The sequence below is a fragment of the Zalophus californianus genome, chromosome 6, assembly GCF_009762305.2.
Source record: "Zalophus californianus isolate mZalCal1 chromosome 6, mZalCal1.pri.v2, whole genome shotgun sequence".
Classification (NCBI taxonomy): Eukaryota; Metazoa; Chordata; class Mammalia; order Carnivora; family Otariidae; genus Zalophus; species Zalophus californianus.
The window spans coordinates 10,813,050-10,830,411 of NC_045600.1; the positions used below are offsets into that span (position 1 = coordinate 10,813,050).

The 17,362-nt window shown below is 37.7% G+C and overlaps 2 protein-coding genes across 4 annotated transcripts in view; both read right to left on the bottom strand.

The window, feature by feature from the left end:
- UNC79 (unc-79 homolog, NALCN channel complex subunit) overlaps positions 1–5,185 on the bottom strand; it is a 194,234-nt gene extending 189,049 nt beyond the window's left edge. For both annotated transcript variants that reach the window (XM_035728283.1, XM_035728282.1), the window contains exon 1: positions 5,015–5,185. In XM_035728283.1, the coding sequence (XP_035584176.1) occupies positions 5,015–5,102 (88 nt within the window). In that variant the 5' untranslated portion in view covers positions 5,103–5,185. The remainder of the gene's footprint in view (positions 1–5,014) is intronic.
- Positions 5,186–8,661: 3,476 nt separating this feature from the next.
- On the bottom strand, positions 8,662–16,696 carry LOC118357113 (protein unc-79 homolog). 2 transcript variants are annotated; one of them, XM_035728285.1, is made up of 3 exons: positions 16,459–16,696; positions 15,574–15,694; positions 8,662–8,800 (listed from the first exon to the last, which is right to left on the bottom strand). In XM_035728285.1, exons 1-3 carry the CDS (start codon positions 16,559–16,561, stop codon positions 8,707–8,709), a joined length of 318 nt encoding a protein of 105 aa, XP_035584178.1. In that variant the 5' UTR covers positions 16,562–16,696; the 3' UTR covers positions 8,662–8,706. The 2 variants fall into 2 exon arrangements, with proteins under 2 accessions (XP_035584178.1, XP_035584177.1); XM_035728284.1 differs by having other exon boundaries at positions 8,662–8,959.
- Between the last annotated feature and the right edge of the window lie 666 nt (positions 16,697–17,362).

The following is a 17,362-nucleotide window of genomic DNA, read 5'->3' on the forward strand; positions in this document are numbered from 1 at the left end:
ACAGGTCTGGGTGAGAGATGGCAGTAAGGAGTAGTCTGAATTGGAATATATTTAAATAAACCCTACTAGCCTTATACTTTTGTAAGGGGTAAAGGTATAAGAGTCATCTGGAAAGAAGAAACACTTTCTGGTGCCATACAACAAAACCATTTCCTGTGCTTTGCCAGATTGCACTGCCCACATTAGCAAGTGTTTTGTTTGTGTAAGCAGAGGTATTTGAGAAAGGGTTTGAGTACAAGATACCTGTGCCTTCAGAAGGGCATATCAGTTCAACATAATGGGAAGACTGAGACACCATGACCCGAAAGTCAGTGCAGCATTAAAAGATGTGCAGACTGCTAAATAAATGAAAATCACAGAGATAAGATTGCCCATCAACAACGCAGAGGTGGGGGCACCTGGCTGGCTCAGTTGGCAGAGCATGCAACTCTTGATCTCGGGGTTATAAGTTCGAGACCCATGATGGGTGAAAAGATTAGTTTAAAAGAAAATGCAGAGGTTCTGTCAGATTCTATGAGATCAAAGCCTATTATAGCCATTTTTGTTTATTATACAACAAACTCTAGGGGGAAAAAAATCCCAAGCCCCAGAGGCTGGCCCCTTTTCTCCAGCAATATTTAAGACAATAAAACTTCAGGACAACATGTGAGTATGAGCAGAATATTGGAATTAGTCGCAATGAGATTTGACATGTCTGTCATATGTCTACGGGTTTGGTCTGTTACACATTTGTCTAACGTGATACAATATCCAAAGGCCATTCCTGTATGTTATCTCATGGTCTTCACAACAAACATGGGGTGTAGGCAGGGGAGATCATGATTATTCACAATTCCACAGCTAAAGAAACTGAAGTTTGATGAGGTTAAGAGATCTGCCAAGAATCAAAGGACTAAAATTCAGCTCTTCTATTTCTATTCCAAAACATTTTCACCAATACAAACAACAAAGTTCTTACAGCATAATAAGACCTACTTTATAAAAAGGATCATTATCTAATAAAACAGGTTTCATATATAGAAGACTATTAAAATGTCATCAATAGGTTGTGTTGGGTTCTGTCTTTTTTCCTATATATTTATTAGTTTTTGGAGGATCATAGAAACATCACACGCATCCTCTATAGTAGTAGTAGTAGAACAAAAATGATCCAGGGCCAATGGTCTAGAACCAGATATTCAATTAAACCACAGGATTGCTTTGAAGTCCAATGCAAAGATCTGAATGAACATTTATTTTTCCTAAGGGCAAATGACTTTTTGAGGAAATTTAAGTTGCATGAGACTGCACAGTCTGGGCTACCAAGATGCACTAGAAGGGTCTTTTACTGATATCATTGCTCATTGATATCACTGAAATAATATAGCCTACATCAATTAATGTTAATTTGGGATCTGCTTTTCTCTTCTCTGCCAACATCCCTATCATCTGCCCAACATCCATATTTTAATTTGGTCCACAAATCACAAATCCCCTATTGGAAAAAAAAGGTTTCCATGGTGAAATACTAATGATTTTTTCAATTCTTAGTAATTCTTTCATATATGTTTTTTTTTAATAAACAAAGCCTACTGCACACACTTGGAATACAAAGAAGTGTATCTTATTTATGGAAGGAGTTAAAAAGCAAAGGTTATGTCAAAGGAAATTTTGATAATAAATTGCAGTTTTCTCTGCAACACCTCAAAAGGAGTTATTTAAAATAAAGGCACGGTACTCGGTTTATTTTTTATTTTTTTTTAAAGATTTTTTATTTATTTATTTGAGAGAGAGAGAGAATGAGAGAGAGAACTCAAGAAGGGGGAGGGTCAGAGGGAGAAGCAGACTCCCTGCTGAGCAGGGAGCCCAATGTGGGGCTCGATGTGGGGCTCAATCCTGGGATTCCAGGATGATGACCTGAGCCGAAGGCAGTTGCTTAACCAACTGAGCCATCCAGGCGCCCCTTGGTTTATTGACAACAATGACGGGAAAGGTCTAAGTGATAAACATGCAGAGAGCCCTTACACTGACAGAGCTGGGATGCTTCATTTGATCCACTTCAGAGCTCAGAGCTTCATATTCTAGATTCTTAATGATACAAACATTTAAAAACTGTCCACATTTTACATTTCACCTTGCAAACACCACACCAAGGAGAGAAAAGCCTTCTTGTCTTGACGACTTTTGTCAAGTACTTGGAAAAAGCAACCTCCTTCATCCTAACCTCTCAGTCCTGAAATAAAAACATCCTGGAAGAAGTTAAATGCTCCCCTCTCTCTCATTTGGGTCAGAATTTCTAGACACTGAAGCAACTTCCAAAGACAGAAACAACATGGATGCAGGCAACAGACACATTCTCACGTCTGTTCGTTTTCACGTGATTAATCTGGAACCCACTCCCCTCTCTCTTTGGATCTGTGTCTTTGCAAAAAAACAAATACAAGAGAAACACCTGAATCGTTTAATAGAATGTGCCTTTAAAGGGTATTACTACCATTTACTTTCAGAGATTTAAAGGTGACAAAAACTGGCTACTCCCCAACCCACGGGCATGGTAACAAGAAGCGGAAGTCGGGAGTAAGAAACTGAAACCAGGGCGCCTGGGTGGCTCAGTTGGTTAAGCGACTGCCTCCGGCTCAGGTCATGATCCTGGAGTCCCGGGATCAAGTCCCACATTCGGGGGGAGGGTGGTCTCGGGGTGGGGGGGCGAGTCTGCTTCTCCCTCTGACCCTCCCCCCCTCGTACTCTCTCTCTCTCTCTCTCTCTCTCTCTCAAATAAATAAAATCTTAAAAAAAAGAAACTGAAACCAGAGCGACGAGATAAATGAACTGGATCAACAACTGGGTTAGAGGAAGGTATGTGCCTCTTACATAAAATAAGACTGATGTTTTTTCACCTAGAATTATTAAGCCAGAAATAATCTTCAAGATGGAACATGTTTTCCAAACCCCTCCTTTACAGCTGACAAAACAATGGAGTCCCAGAGACATAAACAGCTTGTTCATAATTTAAATGAGCACCAAGTAACTCTACTAATTAAGTATTAAAATTCACACAGATGTAATAAGGATTCTAATGTGACTATAAGGCATGTTTTGGGGGTCTGTGCTTCTAATTAAGTAGAAATTGATGAGGATTAAGGATGAAGAAACAGGGACGCCTACGTGGCTCAGTCGTTAAGCATCTGCCTTCAGCTCAGGTCATGATCTCAGGGTCCTGGGATCAAGTCCAGCATCAGGCTCCCTGCTCAGCGGGAAGCCTGCTTCTCCCTTTCCCACTCCCCCCGCCTGTGTTTCCTCTCTCACTTTGTCTCTTTCTGTCAAAAATAAATAAAAAATACTAAAAAAAAAAAAAAAGAATGAAGAAACAACTAACCAGCGATCACAATGCTTGATCAGTGTGAGGCATAACTGCAGGGGCCTGATATATTCAACGCCTCTCCCTAAACTATTAACTTATTCCTAAGAAGGAGGGTACAGTGAATTAGATTTATGATGACAAAGATGCACCTCACACGTAATTCTTTAATGAATCATGGAACTCTACATCAAAAACTAATGATGTACTGTATGGTGACTAACATAATTTAAAATAAATGAATGAATGAATAAATAAATAAAAACAAGGATTCCTATGCCTAAATTTAACAGCAAACACAACTATACAATTCTGAGATCCGTATCCATAAACAAAGTGCTTGTCAGGTTACACAGAACAAAAAAAAGAGAGAATGATCAAATATTCTATTACTTGAACCATATAATCAGTCTGCTAATTCTTTTGAATTGCTATATAATTTAGGTAGCAGTCAGACTCTTTGCTGAAAAGACATGAAAATTACAATTCCAGAGCTAAAATTAAGCTTAACTATAAAGCAAGTAATGGAGCTTAAAGGTACATATGTTTACCAATTATTATTCCAAGCAACAAGCAACAACTTAAATAAGATCAGAAGGACATAACATTAAAATGGTGAGAAATGATCATTAGGAATGGAATGTGACCAATAAAGTTATTTAAAGGAAACAAGAGCTGAGGGAAGGAGAGATGTAAACTAACACTTGGTCAACACCTGGCACTGTGCTCCGGGTGAATCAGCTCAGGTATCCCAACCACCCAGGCAGCTAGGATTATTCTTCTCATTTTACAGGGAAGAAACAGAACTGTTGGGTAACTTGCCTAGGGCCACACAGCTGGTTTGGTAGCAGAGCTGTTGATGTGAATCTAGATCTGTTTGACTCCTAAATCCACCATCTTTTCGGGTTACCCACTGAAACATAGAGGGATTCATAATCGATTTCTTTAAAAAATACTTTAGAAGGATTTTGGTCACAAAGACCACGACCCAACCTGTTTTTTCTCTTTGCTCATGTCCAGAAAGCCTATAAGACTTAAGTCTATAAAAGTGAAATATAATTCAAATCAGCTCAACATTTATAACAAAACCCTAGTACATGGGTCACAAGCCTTAGCTTCTTTCAAAGTGTTTTCATACATTTTGACTCACTTCATCATCACAACATCCCTGTGAGGGGAAGCTAATGCTGGCATCATTCCACTCACCCATGTGAGATGCCTGACACCACACAGCTCATTTATGGATGGAGCAGAGCTGAAACTGGGATCTGTATATCCTCACTCGGTCTGTTCCTCTTCCTATCACACTTTTCTGCCTTCAGATGCAAAAGATGAGAATTTCTATACTTGAGGCAACACTCTCTCCACCTTTTTTTCTTAAGTAACAAAAAATACCATAATTTCGATGTAGGTAATAGAGACTGTGCCTTGATATGTTTTCTTCCTCTTCTATAAGACCAAATTATGCAAATAAAACAATTCCAAGGTATAATCATCATTCATTTCTTTGATTCTCACCATAATAATCATGCTGAAATGACAATTTAAATCATAGCACCTGGATACCAGCAAGTGATTCCATTATAATCTTGAAAATCTACAGCCTAAAACAGCAAAAGCAATTTCCATTCGTACAATGCATTAAAAGAATCTAGTATTAGGTAAGATTGAACTTACATATAGCCATTGGTAGAAAAGATGTGCTAAGATATTCAATAATATCCTTGTGCAGAAATGGAGGAAAGGTAGCTAATGTTGATATCATCGTGTAGGGCAAAGTACTCAGAATATCATCATTGAGAAAGGGTAGCAAACATGTAGTTGTATAAAATATCGACTGTCCAAGATCTACAAAACAAAAATGAGTAATCAGTCACTGAATATTTTGCCACTTAACAAAATATGTTAATTCTACATTTTAAGATCTTACGAACTGGCTTAAATTATAACCAGCTATTGCTCCCTTCCTATTAAGACCTCTGAAACATAATGTTCTGTAAAGTACATACACAGGGTTTATTCAATAAATGGCTGATGGATGACTGCATTAAGAAAGATAAATACCTATTTCATGAGCTTTACCTCACCCCTTTATCAATCTTCAGTAATACTTGGTATTCATATTATTCCTGGCTTTCAAAAACTAAAGGCACTTTCCATGTGATCATGAATCCTGAAATATCCTCTAGCGTTCTTACCTCCATTACATTTTACACAAGATAACTGTGGCAAAAAGCCATTAAATTTTTTCCCACTGGAAGTTTATGAAAGTCAAGGGCAAGACTGGAAATGAAACCAGGCTATCTCTGCTCCATCAACCAAAACACAATCTTCCTACATCTGGAGTCTTGGGCAATGGGGTAACGTGTGTCTTCCAGCAGAGCAGCCGAAAGGAAGCTGTAAATGACGCTCCGTGACCCTGTGCATTTTGTTACGAATTATCATGGAAGGATGTGCCACCTAATGATAATCTTCCCACCAACACTTTTAAAGGGGGATAAGAACAGTACCTACCTCACTTCTAGAAGGACTGTTAGGAGGCTTAAATGAGATTAATATAGAGTGTTTTAACACAGCACATAATGTGTGCTTCACAAATATTAGCCGTTATTATTAACATGAATAATGTTACTGTTATTACCTGCACAAGGAGTAAACATAGAGGACATTCACCAAAAAAAAAAAAAAAAGCATAACTAGTTAGCTTTAGAATGCATGTATACCAAATCCCATTATACTGAATATATCGTTTGATATTTCTGGACCTCCCAGTAGATGGGTAATCAGTCAAGACTTGACAATGAAGACTTTGATCACCTTCTTATCCATTCTAAAAGAAAATTACTAGATTTGTTGTTTTTGCAGCAGCTTTACCTTCTTCGTGCAATTCTGATGCCGGATGTTATTTCTGATTAGAATTAATATGCCATCTCAACAAGCACATCGACTGACAACAGAGAGGATGAGGCCACAGGGCACCCTGGCGAGTGAGGGTCAGTCAACCTTGGGCTCAAGGTGATGAGACGTAAACTTCACAGGTGTTTTACTAAGAATGAACTGAGGCTGTGCATCAAAGACACCCCGGCCGCACTGCAGTCTCATTACAGGACATTAGTGCTGAAAGGGGCCTGAGAGCCAACCTGGAATATTTTTCAAATGAAGAAACCAAGGCCCGGAGAAGGAAAGTGATTGCCCAAGATCACCTGACAGGTGGTACCTGAACTGTGACAAGAATGCAGCCCTCGCCAGTGCCCCACATTCCCCCCACCCCCCCACCACCACACCACCACCCCACCCCCGAGGACACAGCCTCCAGCCCTAGGGCAGTGGTTCTCAAAGTCAGGATACAAAAGAATCACCCAGAGAGCTCACTGAAAATCTCAATCTCCCTCAGGGATTCTGACTTGGTCGAGAAACACTGCTATACTGCTTTTTAACCCCTAAGGAGTAGTCTAATGATGTTTTTCCTCTCTTCTAAGCTCTGTTATGCAGAACAAGAACACAGTGTATAGATAAGAGTGAAGAGTAAAGTCACAACATAGTTGTGGGAATAAAAGCAAATATACAAATATTTTATGTTAAAAAAAAGAAGATAGTAGGAAGGGAAAAATGAAGAGGGGGAAATCGGAGGGGGAGATGAACCATGAGAGACTATGGACTCTGAGAAACAAACTGAGGGTTCTAGAGGGGAGGGAGGTGGGAGGATGGGTCAGCCTGGTGATGCGTATTAAAAAAGGCACGTATTGAATGGAGCACTGGGTGTTATACGCAAACAATGAATCGTGGAATACTACATCAAAAACTAATGATGTAATGTATGGCGATTAACATAATAAAATAAAATTTTTTTAAAAAGCAAATATATAAATCACGCCCCCTGAAATCGTCATAATTTAACATATTAATCGCAGTTAAATGGGTTGTGAGTTACCAAACCGAATACTTTTATCTTAATCCAGGGGCTCTCACACAGTGGCTCATCCCAGGACCTGGCAAGTCTACAGTAACCTCAGGACTGATTGTCACAAAGGAAAGGTACTGACGAGCCCACCATCAGCACCACCACGGTAGGCTATGCCAGTCTTATATTCAAAGAGTCGTCTCCTTTAAGTTCTGAGTGGGAATGGGATCCCAGTAAAAGTGACCAGGCTTAAACGGCTACAAAATGATACAACAGGCAAATTTACAAATCTCCATTTTTTAATATTCACTACAATTACAGAACTGTAAATATAAGAAGAAACAAATTCAATATTCATTATTTCATCATTTTTATGGAAGTAGATTTTTTTTTAATTTTTTCATTAGGAACACATCTTACTAAATAAAGCACTAAGTATTCTCTTAGAAGAGTCAGCCCCAACTCAAAGGTAAAATAACCGCCATGACCCACCCGCTTCCCAAATTCCAATTTTTCTATACAGTGAATCTTTGGTTATTATATTTCCAGAGACCAAATTATCAGTGCTTTAAAGTTAAAACAACTGATGTTTTAAACATTCATTCTCTGCAAAAATCCCTTCTCTTATTGCATGGGTTTTCCATGTGATTCTCAAAAATATAATACTGAATAGTTAAGCAAGAGATATTATTATATTATTGCACTCCTTTTTATGGGTTAGAAGAATCTGGTAAGCAAGTAAGATAATGAAATTGACTAAAACACACTGTAAAAAGGGAAAGCATTAAGAAAAGAAGCATGCTCTTAATAGAAACACCCTAATACTGTATAGTAGATACCATATACAGCTTAGAGCATCACTACACACTCTACCAATGGCCAATGTTTTGTAATAACTATTGATGGTTAGTGAAATTTGGAAGAATTCTTAGAGATTTCTCCTTATCGAACATCCTGGGTTTAAAAGACAGGAAAAGTAAGTCCCAGGGAGATTCTGTGATTTGCCCCACGCCATAAATCATAGAATTTGTCAGTGGATTTGACCTGCTCTTCGGACTCTACTTCTTACATTTCTTGGTGGGCGGGGGGCAAGTTTCTAAATCTTAGCCCACAGGTCATAATTTCAAGACTCTCCATGACAAGCAGATCAGGAGAGAAGAGGTCAATTTCTGTCAGAGCCTGACTCCTCTCTCCAGCCCATTCCCCCCAAATGTAGGCCCACCTGGATAACATCCCTCTGGCCATAAAAGAACAACAACAACAACGAAATGACAGGATGGGAAACACCATAATTAAGTTTCTGTGTAAGAAAGGCTTTAGCCACACAAAGACCTTTCAAGCAATTTATTCCAATAGCAAGTCTCCAGCATCCATAAACATACATGGACATTCTCAAAGGTTCTGATTAAATGCTCACCGTGTTGGCCATGCTGTAGTAAAGGAACTAGATCCAGGAGAGTCACCAAAGTCACGTAGAGGCCTGATAGTCCAAAGAAGGGTAGTCTGACAAGTGAGCATCACGACTTTGCAGGCCACGTTCAGAGGGAGCATCTCGCAGGACGCTGTAAAGGAGGGAGCGAGTAACAGTAGGGTTGATGGAACTGACCTGCGGTCTTAGAGATGGGGTGAGTGGGAATGGCACAGGAAAAAGACACATGGTCATGGGCACTGTCAAATTGGAGGCATCTTGGTTTTCCTTCTTCCCTGTGCGGGACAAAATGCTGTTGGGGGGACAAGGAAAAAAAAGAGACAACAAAGACACAAAGAACAGCACATTACATTGAAATGACACTCTAAAACAAATAATAAAACTCCAGATATATCCCACATAAGATGCAATCGCTACGCCAGCAGTGTCTACAAATCGAATATGGGGCACATAGCTTCATGCTCACAGAGATAACCAATAACGCAAGGTTTCTTTTGTGGAAGTTGCATTGCATCTCATGTGTTATCTGGTTAGTAAGGAGCAAAAATATAAAAATGCATGTTTCAGTGCCAAACCCATGTTTTACAGTTTATCAATTTGGTGAAGGAGAGGTTTCCTCAAAGGAAAACCAGTGGCTTCATCTAATGAGTTAGGGCTTCTATTACTAATTAAGACGAACTTTCAAAGCAAAGGAAGTTTTCAGCAAGACTGTCTTAATTGGGTAAGTAAAAACCTGCAAAATATAGGTATGGCACTTGCAGAAACATGTTTTAGCAAAGAATAAACATGTGTGTTTATTAAGAAAGTCTTAAAAATCACATGTTTATTGCATCAAAATAATGTCTATATGTATATTATGATACTGTTTCATGACATTCTGTCAGTATCATTTGAGATAATGAAGTTTAAACAGGCATATGAATTTAGAAATAATACATATTTCTAAAATGTTAGCTAAACTACATTGGAAAAGCTATAAAATAATATATAGTAGATGGTCTGTAGCATATGTTTGTGAACTAATGATAATGGTTATTTATGTGTGTTTTTTTTAAATTTTGCATGTTGGGGAGGAAACATTTTATTCTACGAATACAAACAGTGGTTTATTAAATAGTTACCTTCAAAATTCTAAAGACTAGGCAAGCAGTATCTGTCATATAGCTGCACATCATACAATAAGATCTCATGTTACTGCTGCTACTTACGTTATTATTCAACAAAACTCACTAAACACTAAAGGAAAGATAATTTAGAAAGTTAAAAAAAAGTTTAATGGGAATAAAAATAAACTCTAGAAATAAACTGGCTTTCTTTTAGCCTTCCTTTTTAAATGAAAACCTTTTAGTAAAAGCAATAAAGCAGAAGAGTTGTTCATTTAAAAATAGAAGAAATGACTGCTTTGGCCAGATGTTTAGGTTTTTTAAGTTAAGTTATACTATTTATCATTAAAGACAATAGCTATACATTATAATGATAGTATCTGCTGCACTTACAAAGTGCTTTTATATAGTACACTTATATGTTAATCAAAATAGATAACAATTTATAAATGTTTCATTACATAAAAATAACCTCGTTTTACATTTAACTCTGTCCATCAAACATCACTAAGTTCTTAGTTAATGGTATTACATTTACCATTTCACAGTAGTGTGAAGAACTGGTTAGTGTCAAGCATGCTTGCTATTTCAAATTTACATTTATTTCTATTTACTCTTAGTGCAAAATATGTTACAACTGTAAGAAAAATGACTACATGCTTTTTATTTTCCATGTGCCTAATTTACCTCGATTTCCTTTGTCTTCTGTTACCCAATGTCCAGGGAAAAACAATTAATAATAATAAAGATAATTTCAGAATAGTTATGTAATACTTCTTAGCAAGAAATAACTTAAGATTTAGTGTAATTTTTTTAACTTTTAAAGGGATTAAATTTACCTTTTTTTGTGTGTGATGTATTTAACTTAAAGTAAGCTTATAATTTACAATGGGATAATATCAACATTCCAGTACCATCAGATTTTCCATCAGACTTTATACTTTCCTCATATAACTTGATTACTCCTAAAAGTACCACCTTTAAATGTTATATTCTTGATAAGCCCAGTCACCAAAAATCTGTTTTAATCCTATAGGATTCTATCCCACTGAAAATTCCTTTAGAATCACAACAGATGTAAGTCAGAAATATTACTTCCCGAACTTCAGCCCTAAGTTAGCCTACTACCAGCATCATTTCAAAATTACCAGATGCGGATCTTATAGAAGTGATACAGAAAAACAACATTTGCCTTAAAGAATAAAATCAGCTATATATCATATATTAATGCTGTCCTTTAAATTAAGTACAGTTCTGTCATCAGATTTTTCCTTGGTGGGGGAAATATAGCACATTATTTTTTTTTCAAGTATACTTTAGTATTGTTCCAAAGTTTGATATAATTTAACAGACACTCGTCAAATAAACTTCAGAGACTCTGTTTTGGTATTTTTCCCTTCCTGTATACGTGGGGTTCCCAAATGATAGCAGCACAAGTTCATACATGCAGGGAGGGAGAATGTCAGCATTGAAACAGTAAAACTTCTCTCACTGCTCTAGATTTAATAAGTAGGTGAAGTTGAGAAAAAAATGGCTGAAGATGAGTTATCCATGAAACCAGTTTTAAATTACCATTCATGTTTCAATGTAAGGAAATGTTTTCATTTGTGGAAAAACTAAAGAAGGGCTCATGAATTAATGTACAATGCATTGTGATTTTATGATGTTTTGTGAAGTTTATTCAGAAAAAAAAAAACTTATTTCCCCAACCAAACTGTCTAACTTGGGAATGATAAAACCATCTACCCCAACTAAAGTTCTTCCCCAGAGGTCTGTACACCCAACCAAAAAGAATATGAAGAATGCCCTGCTCAGAAGAGTTTGACCCAGCAACCAACTTTTCATCTTTCCTTTTCCCTCCTGAGATCCTCTTTATATCAAACATTTACTTCCAACATCAAGAGGAACCAAGAGAAGAAGACCCCTGTGGGTATGGAGAAAGATGAGAAGTTGCCCTGAGGTATTTATAGCACAGAAAATTAATATATCAAATAAACTTTCTATAAGATTATGAATTTTGACATTTGAGTTGAATCTCTCTACCGTCAGCAAAATTTACTTGACCATGCTATGCTCTAAAGCTACTCTGTGGACCTCAAATCAATAATTGGAAGGTCTATGTTTTCTTCCTAAGCAATTAAAAATTACATTCAATAAGATTTTTTGAACTGAGACCAGAATCCCTTTTCAAAACATATGAAACATTTTCTAAAGAGTTAGCGGCAAGTAGCTTTCCCCAAACTTAATGATTTTTAAAAAGATTTTATGTGCTAGCAGCTTGAATGGCAGCAGCAGAGAGATCTGGGGGAAGGAATTCCAAAAGACCGTATGACATAGAAAGACTGGAAACCTTCAAATATTCTGCCAGGTAAGAGACAAGATCCTTAAAAAAAACCTTAGATTTTAAATATGGCCCCAGAATGTTTCCAATGTAAAATGGACAGACTCCTCTGTAGTGAGGGGGGATTAAAGCAGACGATCTTCATAGGTCCTTCTAATAATAAAAGCAAACAAAAAACTAAACTCTGAAGTTGTGTGTAAAGTGTGTGTCTGTTCCCATACTTAGGTCCCTGCTAAATGAACATGAGTACAACTCAGCACTCAGACAGAATTTTACCCTGTAGGCCAGGTCACTGGTAGGTGAAGTAAATGCTCTAGAGGGATAGCTACAATGGACGAAATTTGGACCAAAGTCAACTCAGTTCAACAAACATTTGTTGATCCTCTTCTGAGGACCAAACTCTGCTAGTAAGATGAATAAAGCACAGGACTTACCTTCTCCTAACTAAACCCCATGAACTTTAATATGAGTCTAATTAAGAGCTAAGTGGACATATGTGGACTATTCAATGCTGACACAATCAATTATGGTAACATAATCTCTCCTCTCCTGTGCATTAAATTAATTGAAGTTAAACACCTAGGCTAATCTCTGCCTTTGGGAATATGTACAAAACTCTATTGAAATCAGTGAGAGTTACGTGCCATGCATGAAAACCACAGGACTATTACTCTAAAAATGCAATCCTGACTCAAATGAAGCAGCTGGTACTTCGGGTTGCAGATTTTAATCAAAATAATAATAATTCTGACTTCCCTGAGACTATCCAAACAGAAAGACAGAGTTACTCTGTGAGAATTCATCTCTAATTCTTTCTTCGTGTTTCTTTCCAAGAATCTGGATTCTGAAGGCTAGAAGTGTTTCCGAATGTAAAAATCGTCAAAAATGCAAAGGGAACCATCTTGTTAGTGAGTAGAAAATCTTACTACACCAAATACCCAAACCATCTCATTTGTCTTGAACTAATAATGTAAATAAAATGAAGAAATATAAATATGACTGGTATGGATATATATACCACCAGTGAAGGTAGTCTATCATAACTTGGTCCAATATGTGGGACAAGAGTTTTAAGTTCTATTATTTCCAGTAAGCAAAAGAAACGAAAGAGTTTTGAGTTGCTTTTTGTTGTTGTTGTTGTTGTTGTTGTTGTTGTTGTTAATGCTGAGGTAGGCAAAGAGAAGAAAGAAACTGCATTGGGTTCAGCCCAAGAGTTGAACCTATAGGTACTAAAGTCCAACCCATGACAAGTTACCCTGCTTAGGGTTTTCACTCTTCCTCCCACTACATGTGAGTGTGTCCTATAGGCTGTCAACTCTGCTCTGACCTGCTGCTATCCACAACAAATTGCTAAGTGAGAGAAAGAGCTAAAACATCTGGGAATTGAAATACTGTCCACATCACTTCAAGTATAGCTCAGTTTAACTTCCAAAAAGTTGGCAAGTCTTTGCAGGAAGCACTTCCTTTCCTCCCTCAATCTCAAGGACAGCCGAAACTAGGCTATGGACTCAGAATGGATGCTGGTATTCCCAAAGGCCAAACCCAAGTTTTTATGAAGAGAAGTGTCTCTAAACCATGATAACTAGTAGTACTAGGGAGAGGCAGTGTCGTGTAATTATTGAGTGTGTGTTCTGTGGATGAGGACCACCAGGGTCCAATGCTGGTTCCAACACTTACTAGATATGTACCTTTGAGCAGTTTATTAAACCACTCTATGCTTTAGTTTCGTTATTTGTAAAGTGGGCGTAAGACTACACTCATTTCATAGAATTATTATAAAGGATTATATGAGATGACATGTAAAGCACTTAGAACAGTGCTTAACACCTATAATTACTGGTATTATCACACACTATGGCTATGACAATGATGATAATGGCAGCTATTTTGTTACTATTACCATTAGGAGTAGCTGCTGATGCGGTCTCCCTTTGAAAATAGACTCGGCTCAATTGCATAGAATCTTCTCCAACAGCTACTTGAACAAACTACCTTAACATCAGTGTTACCATTAAAATGTTATCACCCATGATCATATCCTAATGATCCATCACTCAAGAAAATGGAAACTTCATGTCCTGCAAACATGACTTCAGTATCCCAAATTTCCCAACCTTCTGACACAATGACAAAGACTTAAGCAGTAGGCTTCAAAGTGCCAATGGGAACCTCAATTTCTTTGCAAAGTGAAGTCAGACTTTGCTTCCTACTAAAAAATGGCTCTCACTTTGCAAACTCCCAGAATTTGTGATAAAAGAAAGCACCTGCCATTGAGAACCCTGACCTCAATGACAAAAAGGAGAATTCAAAAGAGCAGAGTCAGACGCTTGGTGTATATACTTAAGCAGATTATCACTATGAAAACTGAACAAATGCTTTCCCCTGCAATTTGAAAAGAAGGGAAATCGTCCCTAACAAGGTCCTCGACTTAGTGGGCAAGTATGAAATCCATGAATCTGATAAACAGAATCCCTTTGAAAGAGAACAGGAACACCAAGGGTTCTAAAGAATATAAGGTATTCCAAAGAAGAAGAAGAACAAAGAGCAGGGCTGCAGAAGATCAGTAGCTGACTTGATGGTATGAAGCTTCTTTCTGCAAAGCCCAAGGCTGAGCCTCAGTCCGCTGGGACCTCCAGGACCACCAGGGCCATGCCCCTCATTCCCCACTGGTGTTCTGTCCTGAATCCCTATCTCACAAAAATGTTGCTAAAAGAAACAGAAGCAAGTCAATTTTTGTGTTTCCAAAAATCAGATCTGGAGCGCGAAGATCATGGTCACTAATGGAGAGATCGAGCCTTAGAATTTAATGGAAAGGGAAGTGCTCCCCTCCCTTCTTCGCTGTGATTTCCCAAACACCTGAGTGGCTCCCCTCCATCCACTTGTTATTCCTAATGAGAACTGTGAAGGAGATAGTTGCCTCCCATCTCTGTGTCACAGTCAAAGCGGCCAGGATGTGTTTTCCTATCCTTGTCCCACACAGAGTGTCCACATCAATTGTCAAGCATGTTGAACACTTGAAGTGGCACAGATGGTTATTCCCATAGATCGTACTTCAAGAAATAGGAAATACTACAATACTACAGATGAACCTAAAACGCTACTTAATTCTGATTTTCTTGAAGACTGTCTCCTATTCTTAATTTTAGCAACATAAATTCTCCTTCCCACCCCACTCTACGTTAGTGCATGACATGAACCTTTTATCACTGTACAAATCTCTTGAGAGGATGTAAAATGAGGGAAAGCAGACTGTAGCCATGAAACCAATGTTTTTTTTTCCAGTTAGGCCTGTGATCTGATCTGCTATATACACCCAGAGAACCTGAGTCCAGACTCTTCTGGCAGAGCACAAGAAAACAGAAGGCCCTTCAAAACTTTGAGTTCGATAAAAGTTTAGGTCCCAATCAATTCAGCAGTACTACCTAATAATTCTTTCGAAGTAGAGGATATTTTAAAGCTTACCTTAACAAGGTCTGAGAAAAGTATTTCAGGGTGTTTGCAATATCTGTCCCTGAAGGTACAGGATAAATGTTGTGAAGAACCCGGTTATGATATTCCTGTAAGTACCGGATCTTGGAAGCAACTAGATAAAAGCAAAACAAAACAAAACAAAAAAAAAAAAAGAAAGGAAAATCATCTTGTAATATGTATTAGGTACACAGTTTGTTGATTTTTTTTTAATGATTAGATACAGGAATTTAATTAATATTTTATGGAAAATATGTTAAATTTTTACTGGAATTCCATGATAGAAACCATTTAAAAGAACTTTAATTTCTTATCATTGTATTAAGCACACAAAACTTTTTGAGTTATCTGGCTTAATATCCTATTCACAAATTATCTATTACTTTTTTTATCACTAAGAAAGGCAGTACTCCAAATCATTTTATAATCACCCCCCAGCTAGCTTATTATTAGCAAAATAATAATAGATATAAATCTCTGCCACCAGAGAATTATATTTAAGATTGCTGAACTAAAACTGAAGGTGGAAACTCAAAGGTCTTTCAACAACACTCCAAAAATCCTAAAATATAGAGAATCTCTTGCACAATGGCATCAGTCAAAACCAGATTTTTAACTCAATCAGTGATCATAAAAGCATGTAACGTGTTTAATGAATGTTTGAACTGTGAGAATATGTTAAGAGGAGAGTAACTTGGTGAGCATTAAATAAGAATATAATGATTGGGTGGTAATAAAAATATAAAAAATGCATGTCACATTTTTCTTCCAAGAGTTTCATAAATTAGGAGACTTCCTAATAGCTTTTCTGAGCATGGCTGCTCAGATCTTCAAGATTCAGGAGGGACTAAATGGGCTTGTTTACCCTCCTAGACCTACCTGGAGTCACCAGCATTGTCCACATTCCTGACCTGACCTTTGACCTGGCTGCAGTGAATGGCCCAGTTCTAGTCATTCCTCTTTGCAAATCCCAAGGGGCCATGATGATCACCGTCTCTCAGGTCTCCTCTTCCACAGAGCTCTCAACACTGTCCATTTTGTCCTTTCAATCTTTACGGCTACCAAGGGAGCCTTTTAGGTGGTATGGCTCACTGTCAGCAGTTAACAGAAGACATATCAAGTCCTGGAGAAGCAAGATCTTGCTGTTCCCAACAGCCCATGGAAACAAGCTCCTGGATGCATTCTAACTGAAATGCTGGCGTAAGCAACTTAAGAAAAGTCACATGCTTTTGACAGGTGTGGGACGTAGAATCACAGAATGATGAAATATCAGAACTAGAGGGAACTTAGGGGCCTTTTCCCAAAACCATTTCATTTTAAAGATGGGGAAAATGAGGCACACAGGTTGTCAATGGCAGAGCTAGGTCAGAAATTATACCCCTCGCCCCCATCCTGTGCTCTTTCCACTGTGACATACTCTAGAATACGACTCTCAGATGAAGTCAATATGCAGATAGTGGGTGTTCGCTGCTTGATATCAAAGCAACTCAATTCCCAGCTGTTACTAGTTAATCATTGATTCTATATCCCACATATACCATTGATCAAATCTGCCTTTTCTCCCTCCTACTACCTGCACTATTTCCATAATATGGTTAGCACTTCCCCACAAAAATAAGTCTAGATTCCAGATAATAATACCTTAAGTTTGTATAGCACATCACCTCTGAAGAAAGCAACAAGTTTATATCCATTGTCTCAACGAACCCCAAAAGTATTTGGTTGTAAATAACTTTTTTCCTGAGATAAGGTAAAAAGAAGTGATACTTGAAACTGTTTCAAT